Here is a 12,667-nt window from a genome sequence, read left to right on the forward strand (position 1 = left end):
CCGGGGGTCGCTCTGGGAGCCTGCCGGGCACCTGGGTTTTGCCCGACAGCGGGGCTCCCCAGTCCTCCTGCTCGGACGCATGTCCCCCGCAGCGTGCAGCTGCTTTAGCAGTGGCGCCTGGCTTTGGCTGAAGCAGCGCAGCGAAGGCGGCGCGGGGACACGAGGCGCCCGGGGCGGTGACAGTGGAGCGCTCACAGGCGGCGCCAGGCCGGGCGGGCTGCTCTGGGTGTGGCGGGGCGGAGGCTGTCGCCCCATCCAAGTTTGAGCTCGGCACCGGGGCCGGAGGGCGGCAGCGGACTCGGCGAGGGGACGTGGGGTGCAGTCGCAGGGCCAGGGAGGACTCGGCGGCAGGTGGGGGCGCAAGGGCGGGCTTTCCTAGAAAGCTCCGCTCCACGCCGCGGCCATGCGCTCCGTGTGGAGAGAGATCCTCCTGGAGACGCTCCTGGGTAAGCTGAGGCCGCCGTGGCCGCGCTCCGCGGGCGCCCCTCCCGGCCCTGCCCAGCCGCGGAGCCCGGCGGGTGGCTGAGCGCCGCAGGGAGACAGACGCTCTCAGTGCTGAGAAGAGATGCTTATCGTCCCCTGGCAACTTCTGCTAGCGTGGGGGGCGGGGGAGGCTCAGAAAAGAAAACACCTGGACTGAGGCTCGAAGCCGAGGTTTCAGCGAGGCGCCTGCGGGAGACGGTGCCTCCGAGTTCCCACGCCGCCGTGGGATCGCTCCCAAGGCGCACGGATCGCCGCGGCCGCCTTGAACTCGCGCGCCGGCGCCGGCCGCTCCACCGAGCCCCCCGCCTCTACGTTTAACTTAATACAATTCTAAACAAAAGGGGCGCCCGTTTCCTCCGCGGCCGTGGGTGGGCACACAGGGCGGGAGTTGCTGCTGGTGGTGGTGGCCCGGCGCGAGTAGCCTTGGTGGCGGAGGCTACACATTTGGGGATTTAGCGAAAAGCATAGAACTCAGGTCTCCTGTGCTCACTAGTAGCTTTACAAAAAGTCTCAAGAACAGTTATTGGTGTAATTTTGTTGGAGTTGTATGATTAAAATCAGAATTCCTAGACAAACGTTTAAGAGACCGTTGGAATCTCGCTGTTTAATACGAAACAAGCTTTCTTCTGGCCCGGGAGGGGCGCCTTCCTGAGAAGTTGGATTTCGGGGAGCTGGTAATGCTCAGAGAGCCCATTTTTCTGGCTCAGTAGGTACTCCTTGTACTTGACCTCATTTGATCCGAACAACTCTAAGACGGTTAGAAGTGCTATTTTGCTGATTAAGAAAGAGAGGCTGAGAAGTAATTTGGGAGAAAGTACATTTAGTGGTCAGACAGCTACATTTGGAGCTAGACTGCCTGCGTTTAAGTTCATTCTGCCTTTGCTACTTTTGTGACCTTAAGACAATTGCTTAACTTTCTGAGTCTCAGGACACTTGTTTTTGCATTTGTAAGGGAGGAGTAGAAATAATGTCCACCTCAGAGGACATGGATTGTGTGAGGAATAAGAGAGGTGATCCGCGTAAATCCTTAGCACAGAGCCTACCACAGGGCAAGCCTTGTCATTAGTGTGGAAGAGTTCGCAGCAGTTGCCGGACATGAAACTGACTTCAGATCTGGGTTTTCCACCGCCACATACTGTTTCTTAAGGGTTGGGTTTAAAATGGTCTCTCAAGAAAATGTTGTCTAACCGCCTGCCTTTGCTGTGGTCTGCAGTGGAACGAGGGAGTCGGCTGCTGGTTGCTCTTGTCGGTTTTCATATTTGTCATTCTAGAAGTCTATTTAGGTAAGGGAATGTTATCAATCAAGGTCCTGACAGGAAACCAGATTCAATCCAGGTGTTCCAAATGAAGACGCTTGCATAAAGGGGTGATCTATGGGGGTGTGAACAAGGTGAAAAGGATCAAGGCGGGGAGGATGCCCAGGGACCCACAACAGCAGGGAGCCGTTCTCCACCTGGCCTGACAGGTGAAGGGAGGCATTCTCTGATGAGAAGCCAGTTAAGGCCAGAGCTGGGAAGGAGAGCAGCCAGCTGGAGCGGTCCCAGTGGAGGGGCGGGCTTACTGCTTGAAACAATGACGAAGTTACACTTCGTCTTGCTCTGAAAACTCTTTTTCTTTTTCTTTTTCTAGGTTACGTTTCTTGGTCTCTCTGGCATGGCCTGCCTCCGATGATTTATTACTTTCCTCTGCAAACACTTGAGCTCACTGGGCTTGAAGGTGCTGGTGTAGCGTTTCTTTCTCCGATACTCCTAACAATCACCCCTTTCTGGAAACTGGTTAACAAGAAGTGGGTGCTAACTGTGCTGCGCATAATTACTGTTGGTAAGAGTTAAAAGTATTTGAGTTTATTTTTCTAGTTAAAAAATCAACTGAAAATATGTTGACTGTTCTTTGAATGCTAAACGACTGAATTAAAAAAAAAAAAAGATTTCTCTTTCTCTTACCACTAGCTTAGAAGAGTTTTAGTAAAATTGGAAGAATAGACCAAAAGCCAATGTGTTTTACATTTCTAACTTTTCTATCAGATTGGAAAAACCTAAAAATCACTGAAATGAGGAAGGGACTGGAACCTTGGTAAACAGGTCAACTCTTGAATATATTGCATTCTTTTTTCCCAAATATGACACAAAACTCAGAGACCATTAAAAATTGTTCAATGATACTACATAAAAATATGACAACTATGCATGGTGAAAACCATAGGAAGCAAGGTCAAACAACAATCTAGGAAAAATATTTGCAACGTTTTTAGTCAAAGGGCTGATTTCCCTAATATATGGGGTTTTCACAAATCAATAATAAAAAGGACCAACAGCTCAATAGAAAAGGGGACAAAGGCTATCATCAGTTTACTGGTAGGAATGCAAGTTGGCAAACCTCTGCATAGGATATTTTCAGTATTTATCAAAATTGCAAATGTGTACATAGTCTTTCATCCAGCAATTCCACTTCTAGGAACATATCTTACAGTTATACTCACATGTGTGTAAAATGACAAAAATACAAGGTTATTTAAACATCGCAGCAATATTTTAATAGCAAGATTGGAAATACCCTAAATGTCATGTACATGAGATAAATGAAATAAATTATGGTTATGAAACTTGGACCAGTATGGAATACTCTACATCTATAAAAAGAATAAGAACTATTTGTGTAATGAAATGGAATGTTCTTCAAAATAGAGGAAATAGAAAAAGTAACCACTAAATGGTGTGCAGAATACTAACGTTTGTGTAAAAAAAAGGTTAGCTGGAAATATATTTAGTATTTAATTGAACATGCATTAAATAGCTGTAGGAGGATTAAAAAACAAAACAAAACAAAACAAAAAAACCCCAATAGCATTTTTGTTGCTTTCAGGGTGAAAAATATGGCACATAGAGACAGGTATGAACACGGCTGGCGTCTCTGAATTTTCCCAGTGATATTTGTTTATGAACCAGGCCGTGTATTTCTTCTGTCTGAAAATGGTCAGTTGACTTAGTTTCAGAATCCCTGACAAGAATCACCTGGAAATTGCCTTCTGCTTTCTTGTGTCAGTCCCTGAAGAAGGCAGAACAAAGTTAGTCCAGTGAGCTCTAGGGCTACCACCAAGGTATAGAATTCTGTTTTTTAAAGAGCTTCGGCTCAGAAAGAACAGTGGTTAAAACCACTGAAAAATGCACCCTTTACAAAGATGGTGCCTTAGGAATGGAAAGACATATCAAATGAACATGAAATCTTCTGTCCCAGAAAGAATACAAATGAAGCTTTCTATCCTAAATTGAGTATACAGTAGCTGAGTTCAATTACTATTGGCTTACAATATCCTTCTGTGAATTACTGTGGCCTGAGTGTTGCAAGTTTCATTTTATGTTTTTTTCTTATACTTAAATTTCCTATAAACCTTTTCAATTACAGTTGACATTCAATATTATCTTAGTTTCAGGTGTGCAGCATAGTGGGCTTGTACCCTACCTCACATAGTATACAGTTATTCCAATATTACTGACAACATTCCCTAAGCTGTGCAAGTTTCCTTTGCTCATCACACTCCCTGGTTGGCTTTGATGGGAGGGGTCTCCTCGCTGGCACATTTTGATTGCCTTTGCTCCACACCACCTTACCTACAAAGCCACCATCTGAGTGGTTACTGGGCCATTTTTAAAAATTTAAGACCAGTTCTGGCCCAGGAACTTCTGGTGGCTGTAAGAGATGTGATACTAAATAATTTGGGGGTGGCTGTGATATTTTGGGTGCTTTCTGTTGTTCCCCTTTCACCTCCTTCCTCCATGAAACTCATCACCTTGGGTAGAGTTAGATTACATTTGAGAAAGTAAAATGGTGACTCAGTTGAGGGTGAAGAGACCAGTTTCTTCCAGATGCTCTTCCAGGTGATCATTGAGCTTTGCTGATGCTAAACAGAGGCTGAAGTAAGCCATGCTTTGCCTTCAACTCCCTTCAGATGCTTCTTAAGAACATGAAACAACTTCATTAGAGAGTCCTAGGGTGTTCTTACATAATGACAGGGAAGAGCTGAGTGTTACGTGCTCTCTTACCTGTGGCACCTCAGATATTATAGGCAATTACTGTGAAGTTAGCTCTTCACTTTGATTTAGGTTATTTTTTACTTTAAAGATTTCGACCCACTGGAATGGCTATAATAAAAAAGATAGATAATAACAAGTGTTGGCAAGGATGTGGAGAAATTGGATCACTCATGCATTGCTGGTGGGAATGTAAAATGGTGCTGCTGCTTTGAAAAACAGTTTGGCACTTCATAAAAATGTCTCCTATAACCCATCAACTCCACTCCTTGATGTGTACCTAGGAAAAATTAAAACATATGTTCACGCAAGACCTTGTACACAAATGTTCATAGCAGCATTATTTATAATAGCCCAAAAGTGGAAACAACCCAAGTGCCCATCAACTGATGAATGGATAAATAAACAGAATGCAGTACAGCCATGCAATGAAACGCAGTTCAGCCATGAAAAGGAATGAGGTACTGATAACATGCTACAACATGGAGGAACCTTGAAAACATTATGCTAAGTGCAAAAAGCCAGACACAGCCCTGGCTGATTTGGCTCAGCAGTTAGAGTGTCTCGGGTTCGCCTCCATTGCAGGTTTGATCCCTGAGCTGTGTGGGTCAGGGTCATGCAGAAGGCATCCAGTCGATGTGCCTCTCTCACATCAGTGTTTCTCTCTCTCTCTCTCCCTTCCTTCCTCCCTCCCACTCTATCTAAAAATCAATGGAAAAATATCCTCAGGTGAGGATTAAAAAAAAAAAAAGGAAGCCAGACACAGAGGCTACATATTGTATGATTCATCTATACAAAATTTCCAAAATAGGAAAAATGTATACAGACAGGAAGTAGGTGAGTGATTGCTAGGGGCTGGGGGATGGGGAGGAAGAAAAGGGAGTGACTGCTAACAGGAACAGGTTTTCCCTTGGGGTGATGCAGATATTCTGGGATTAGTGGTAACAGTAATACAACTTTGTGAATATATTAAAAACCACGAAATTGCACACTTTAACATGGTAAATTTTATGGTGTGAATATCTCCATAACATTAAAAAAAATTTATATACACACATGATTTCACATTAACTCTCTCTTCCCGAGTGTAAAAGTGGTATCAGACACAGCTGCTGTGAAATGCAGAGGCCTGAGTACGACGCCTGATGGCTGGAAACTCAGTTCTCCTTCATTTGTTTGTAGGCAGCATAGCCTCCCTCCAGGCTCCCAACGCCACTCTCCGGCTGGTGGTCCTGGCGCTTGGCGTGGCTTCCTCGCTGATAGTGCAAGCCGTGACGTGGTGGACAGGAAGTGGTTTGCAAAGGTATGGTTCGTATCCTATGCACCTATAGATACATAAGTGTAGTGATCAGTTACCAAAGGGGAATTTGGGGCCAAGGGTTCCAGGTTGTAGTATTTACCTTCCATCTGGCCTTGAAGAAGTCTCCTTTTCTCTCCTTTTCACAAAGTCAGGACATGAATACCTGAATCAGTCTTAATAATGTTTTCAGAATGAAGGAATTTTGACAAGTTGCCTAGGTAATGGGCTAGATAAAGCCTAAGTCATGTATATTACTGCAAATTACCAACCAGACTACTTCATATACTCATTCTATGGAAGTCCGAAATTCATGATGGAGGTAGTTCGCTGAAACCACATAAAAAGTCGTTAAAAATACTTTTGCACTTACAGGTACCTCAGAATCTGGGGATTCATTTTAGGACAGTTTCTTCTTCTTGTTCTCCGCATATGGTACACTTCACTAAACCCAATCTGGAGTTATCCGTTGTCCAACAGAGTGATACTGACATTAAGTACTATAGCCACACTTGATCGCATTTCCACAGGTAAGTGTGTATGTCCAATTTAGGCATTTTCTCTCTCGCATAGTTTATATTTCTGATCTGAATGGAATGTATTTTGGAAAGATAAAAATAGTCCTGTACTATTTCTCTATTTTAACATTTTCTCCCTCTGAAATAGTAACAGACGCGGTCAGTGGACTGATAACTAAGCAGAAGGCACCTTTTCCTTGCTAGTACAGAGCGTGAAGATAAAAAGCCCCCTCTGGCTTGTATCACTGTGGTGAGGGAGAAGAGACCGCCCCTGCCCCCTGCTGGCTTTCTGCTCCGTCTTCCTCCTCCGCCCCTCTGGACGGGGCGTTCCAGGAAGGGATCCTCCATCCCCCTCCCTCTGGTGTCTCTCTCGCACCATAGGAAGTCAGCGAGCTAGGGCTGGCGGGACTGCCCGGGCTTTTATTTCCAGGAGTCTGAAGATAATGAAACTCTAAATCTGAAACTTGGAGAGAAAGGAAATGTTGCATATTCACACCACCCTTCAAATCACCTGTCTCTCTCTGGAACTTTCTCCGAGAGAGACACAAACCCAACTTGGATGTTTGCTTCAAATGCTAACTCAACACCCTTCTGAAAAGAAGGGAGAAGTGTTTCCAGGTTCTAATGAACCTGCCTCTGGCTTTTTGTGTTACCCTCAATGAGTCACTGTTCTTTTGTAAATACAAGGACAATTCTCACCGATGCGTGGGCGCCTGAGGATTCTGGCTCACCGTGAACAAAGCGCTTGTGTAATCCTCCCCGGGCCCCAGTTCTGGCCCGACCCGGGGGCCAGTGAGAAGACCCGAGCATCGTGCAAGCAAGTTGGTCAAGTGACATTAATATCAGTTGGAACACTTAGTACTTGGCTTAGTGCCCTAATACGTGTTTTATATTTTGTAAAACACTAACATCTAAAGGTGGAAACTCAGGCAGCACATTGTACGGGTACAGCCTGATAAGGATCTGAACTTTAGGGTATCCTTTACATTTCCTGACTTGTGTTTTCTTTCTTGCCTCTGTTTTAAATTGATGTGACCCAGTTGTCAGTCCCTTCTTGCTTTTTCCCCTGTGCTCACATTTTCAAAACTCCAGACTCCTCTCCAGCCTCCCCAGGATACCTGGTCATACCAGGCATTCTCTGTTGTTTAGTAATATTTGCTGGTTCCTAGGGGAAGGGGCACCCACTGCAATACACAGCATGTTACTCAGCAAATTTAGCTTAGGTGTCTCCTTCTCCAGGGACTGTCTGCTTAGTCTCCAGGCCTTGACCTCCCTCTGTCTTCCACCTTTCCCTCATCCCCAGAGCGTTCGGGTCTGCTCCTCCGTCCTCTGACTCCTTTGCAGGCAGGATGGCTTTCTTCTTGTGAAATCGACTGGCAGCCCCTCAGGAGTCCTTCTGTCCTGCAGAGAGCTCACAGTGTCCTAAAGCATCTGCCCAACAGACCTCTGTTCGTACAAAGACATCCTCTGACCAGCATTTTCTCCACTTGTCACATTTTTGTACAGTAAGTCATTTATGCAATGAGCTGAGACCTCTTGGTTAAACAGTCCCAGAAGCATGGTCTAGTTAAGCACACAGGCACTGGAGCCGGATAGTCCAAGTTCCCATCCCAGGTTCTCTTTACCAGCTGCTCTTGGACAAGTCACTTGTTCTCTTTCTAGGCTTCAGTTATCTAATTTGTAAAATGGGATTAGTAATAGAGCCGACTTCTGTTCTTCTGGGAGACGCAGCCTGGTGTACAGGAAATATTCCACTCGTTTGTTCCCTGAACATACATTCACTTTTCCTACATCTAGTTTTGCTCCTGTTGTTAATGTCACATGAAGTGACTGACTTTTGGCATTTCCCCTTGCCAAATTTCGAGATGCTTTGTTCTCCCTAATCCATTCCTGATCTAGCCTGCCTGAGTAATCTCTCCCACTGACAGTCCCTCAGCAGATTCTGCTTTGTATTGTAGTTGCTTGTCTCATCCTCCCTTCTAAAGTAAACTCCTGGAAGCCAGGTACGATTTCTTACTCGCTAGAAGTCTGTTAAATGTAGCAGGTACATTTTCATGTAACTGACGCTTTTCCATTTTTTATTCTAGATGGTGACTGCAGTAAAGCCGAGGAAAAAAAGACCAGAGAGGCAGCCAAGGGGCTGGCCCATAGGCCTCACTGGTTGTTGGCAGGGGCAGCCTTTGGCAGTCTCGTGTTCCTCACCCACTGGATTTTCGGAGAAGTCTCCCTTGTTTCCAGATGGGCAGTGAGTGGGCATCCCCACCCAGGCCCAGATCCTAACCCATTTGGGTGAGTTTGGGTTTGGAAATCGGCTGTTGTGGTCAAAGGAAGAAATACTGTCTTTTTGAGCAGCTAGAGCTGTGCCAGCCAGATGATTTCCTGTTCTACTTTCTTTGGCTATCAGACGCGTCCATGAGATGCTGGTGTTCTCTGGAGCCGGGGGCCAGCAGGTGTTTGCCCAGGCCGAAGGATTGCTGCGGGAGTGAGGGAGGGCTGAGGCCTATGCGTGGCTCAGTGAGAGGCTCCTGCGTGGGCGTCCTGAGACCTAGGGATCCCTGCCGTGAAGACCGTGCCTGGTGGCAGGGAAGATGTGACACTCCTGGCCATTTTCTTCAGAAACCTTCCCCCACCCGCCCCATTGTAGTTAGGGGCATTGGTAGGACAAGACCAGAGTGCCCTGATGAGGGACTGGTGGGCAGCCTGGGCATAGATCTTGATTCTCTGCAAAGGACAGAAGCCCTTGGAGACCTCTGCATCCTCTGGTACTTGGGGACCTGCTCCATCCGTGGGGCACCCAAGGAGTCGGCAGTCTTGAGTTTACGTGCTGGTCCATGTGCTTGGTCCTCAGGAACCCTCTCTCTACTCTCCCTGACACCTCTTTTCTCCAGTGGCAAGGTCCAGCCATTCATGTTAAAAGATTGGAGGGACCTTTAAGACATCTGCCTCAGATATCTGTTTTCCCTGAAAGTGCTGAAATTCCCACTTTCGAATACATGTAAAAAACTGCCTTCTGGATCTTTCCCCAGCACACATCTGGGCATATCCCGCAGGTGTCTCAAGCTCAGCATGTCCACATCCAGACTCAGTAGTACCGGCCCCCAAACGTGTTCTTCCTCCTCCATGCCTTGGTTCACTCTGCCAAGTCATCCTAGGGTTCCGAGTAGTCCTCATTTTGTGCATCTAACTGGGCATTAAATTCCGTCAGTTCTGCTACTTCTCTGAAAGAACCTGTCACATCCTTGCTATCTGCAACCCTATGTGCCCTAGTGGAGACCTCCCCATCCTCCACCCAGGCTGTCGCTACTGTGTCCCCTCCTTCCTGTCTGCAACCCTATCTGCCCGAGTGGAGACCTCCCCATCCTCCACCCAGGCGATCGCTACTGTGTCCAGTGGTCTCTCAGCGGCCTTCTCCACGTTGCCCCGGAGTGAGCTCTAAAATGCACATCTGACTCCCTCACTCCCTTGCTGTAACCCTTTCAGCCCCCCTCACCACACACACACACACACACACACACACACACACACACACCCATATCAGGTCACATGAGACAGGATCTGCACTCCCCCTCCCCTTACATTTACAAGTGCTCTCTACCTAATGCCTGTGCTTCACCTGGGCTGACATCACTTGCAGTTCCTTAGAAGTGCCTGGCGGACTGTGCTAGTCCTCCTCCTCTGTCTGGGCTGCCTTCTCTGCCTTACTCACCATTCACAGTCCAGCTCAAGCATCTCCTTTGTGAAATCGTCTCTGGCTCTTCCAGGGACTCCTTTATGCCACACAGTCCCTTGAATCTCCACCCCACCTGTCTTTCACTGTTATTCTGTATTATAGTTTTTAAAAACATGATAGTTATTTGATGTCTTTCTTCCTTCCAGACATCATGCTCCTGAGGACAGGGGATGAGAAAAGGAACTAATATCTATGCTATTCTCTGTGTTGGGCACTGAGCAGGGATTTTACATATGCTGTATCATTCAGAGTGCAGATCTCTTTGATCCTGGATGCTCTAGCATGTTTGAGAGAAGGAAGAAAGGCACAGAGGAGAGGGGAAGAGAAGGAGTTTATTATCATGTTTAAAGCTTCAATTGTAAAGTTCTCTGTGAATACAAGTGTTAGTGGTGTGAAGGAGCTGGGCCAGCAGCCGAGGCTGGGCTTGTGGCCGGGATCCTGGTTGGCCAACAGCCGCTTGCTGTCTGACTTGGACCAGTCATGTGACATCCCTGGTCCTGTTTTCTCATTGTACAATGACAGTTTTCTTTTCAGACATTTTGTGATTCTGTATGTTGGGGCAAGACATTGAAGGTAGAGACGTAACTCATGGGACCAGCATTCCCAAACTGTGTTCCGTGGAACACGGATTTCTTGAGATGTTAATAGGTACACTGAGAGGAAAATAAAAAGTCTTCTAGATCAAATAGTTTTAGGAAATACTGCAGTTAATCATTCAATATTCTTTTCTTTGTGCTTCACAAGGCACATCAGCATGTTAGAAACTCTTGGGACTTATGGGAACATGGCCTTCCTTTTTCAGAACACCTGTTCACGTCTCATCAAACGTGTTTCTCAGAACCCTGTTTGAGAAATGTGGCATCATCACCCATGACCAGCACAGTAGGAACTGCTTTATTTTATTATTATTTTTTTTTTATCCTCACCCGAGGACATTTTTTCCATTTTTTGTACAGATAGAGTGGGAGGGAGAGAGAGAAAGAGAGAGAGAGAGGGAAACATCGATGTGAAAGGGACACATCGAGTGGCTGCCACCCGCACGACCAACCAGGACCGGGGACAAACTGCAACCGAGGTACATGCCCTTAGCGGGAACCGAACCCGGGTCTCTCCAGACCGCAGGCGGACGCTCTAACTGCTGAGCCAAACCAGCCAGGGCAGGAACTGCTTTAGAAAATTCAGTAGTTTTTACTTAAAGGAATGGGTCCTGGGTAAGTTTTGGGGGGTAGAGGTGTGAGAGATGAGAGAGGTTCAGAGGGTGCTGAATGGACTTCGGGAAACAAGGATCGCGCGAACCATCCCTGGAGGAGGAAGGACCAGGACAGACTGTCTCTTAGTCACAAGTTCTGTTTCTCATCAACGCACCCCGGCCTCCCGACCCTGTTACTTTTACTCTGATATCCCGCACTGTTAGTTCACTGTGTTTATTATCTGTCCCCGGCCCCCACTGGAACGTGAGCCCCATGGAGGAAAGGGATCTTTGTCCCCAGATGTGTCCCTAGCCTCTGGAAGAGAGCCTGGCACATAGTAGGCCCTCATAAACATGTGTTGTTGAATTGAGGATAGAAAAAGATCAACAGTGTCCTCCATGGCCTTTTGTCACATCTGTTCTGTGGGCCCAGGGCGGTCCTCGCCTCAGGATGTGAGGGCAGGCAGGATTGCCGCCGAGGGGCAGAGAGCATCCCTCCAGAGCCCAGGAGACTTTTGGGATTCTCAGACCTATGTGTGCTGCGATGTGTGACCTCAGTCATTTAGGTGTCTTTCCCCCAATGTTCGCCTCTGCAAAATGAGGATAATAATAGCATTTACCTTACAGATTCATGAGGATTAAATGAGTTAATGTAATTAAATCTGAAAACAGTGCCTGCTAGGTAATAAGTGCTATGTTTTTTAGCTTAACTGATATTATAGCTACTGGATTGAGTGCCCTGTCCTTGCTATTATTGCTGCTGGATTGCCCCACGGAAGTTTAAATTCTCTTTTTCTCCTCCTACAAGTTTTTGCCAAAGTAGCAAAAGAATGAAATAGAGTGTGGTTGTTTTAAAAGCACACAACTATCAATTACTTATCCAACTGACACAGGTCCCAGGAAGGCAGAGGCTGAACAGAAAGGTAGTATTGAGGTAGAGAGAAGGAACTATTCCCAATGGCTTTTTTATTTATATCTTTGGCAGAGTCATTTAAAATGCATCACATGGCCAGTTTGGACTATAATTTAGTAGTCTGAGAAAACTCAGTTACTTTACTAGCATAACAGACTGCAGATATCATTTATTCAAGTTGGAGTGGCTATTACTTCAGTGTTCTGAAGGTACATAATATCAGTTTCCATGGGCTCTCAATAGCTCATTGGTTGCTTCACACTCATTACCTTTTGGGCGTACCCAGAGGCAGGAGATGTTTTTCTTTTTTACATATGGTACAATGAAGTATGAATAATGCCAGATGTCTAATGGCATGTTGTTTTTTGACAGAGGTGCAGTTCTGCTGGGTTTGGTGAGCGGATTGACGCTTTCGACGTGTCCGTGGTTCCCGGGTTCCAGTTTAATCTGGTGGGTTACAGGTATGTGGAGTTTTCCTGCGGGTACACCAGCTGTTCGGCTTGTCCAGT

The 12,667-nt window shown here is 46.4% G+C and overlaps 1 protein-coding gene across 1 annotated transcript in view; it reads left to right on the forward strand.

The window, feature by feature from the left end:
• The first annotated feature begins 403 nt into the window (after nt 1–403).
• The window catches only part of CWH43 (cell wall biogenesis 43 C-terminal homolog), a 47,290-nt gene continuing 35,026 nt past the window's right edge, over nt 404–12,667 (forward strand). The window contains exons 1-6 of the mRNA XM_036271829.1: nt 404–446; nt 2,113–2,304; nt 5,694–5,814; nt 6,184–6,338; nt 8,414–8,615; nt 12,531–12,619. Coding sequence (XP_036127722.1) covers nt 404–446; nt 2,113–2,304; nt 5,694–5,814; nt 6,184–6,338; nt 8,414–8,615; nt 12,531–12,619 — 802 coding nt within the window. The remainder of the gene's footprint in view (nt 447–2,112; nt 2,305–5,693; nt 5,815–6,183; nt 6,339–8,413; nt 8,616–12,530; nt 12,620–12,667) is intronic.

This window comes from Molossus molossus, unplaced genomic scaffold (assembly GCF_014108415.1).
Source record: "Molossus molossus isolate mMolMol1 unplaced genomic scaffold, mMolMol1.p scaffold_m16_p_1, whole genome shotgun sequence".
Classification (NCBI taxonomy): Eukaryota; Metazoa; Chordata; class Mammalia; order Chiroptera; family Molossidae; genus Molossus; species Molossus molossus.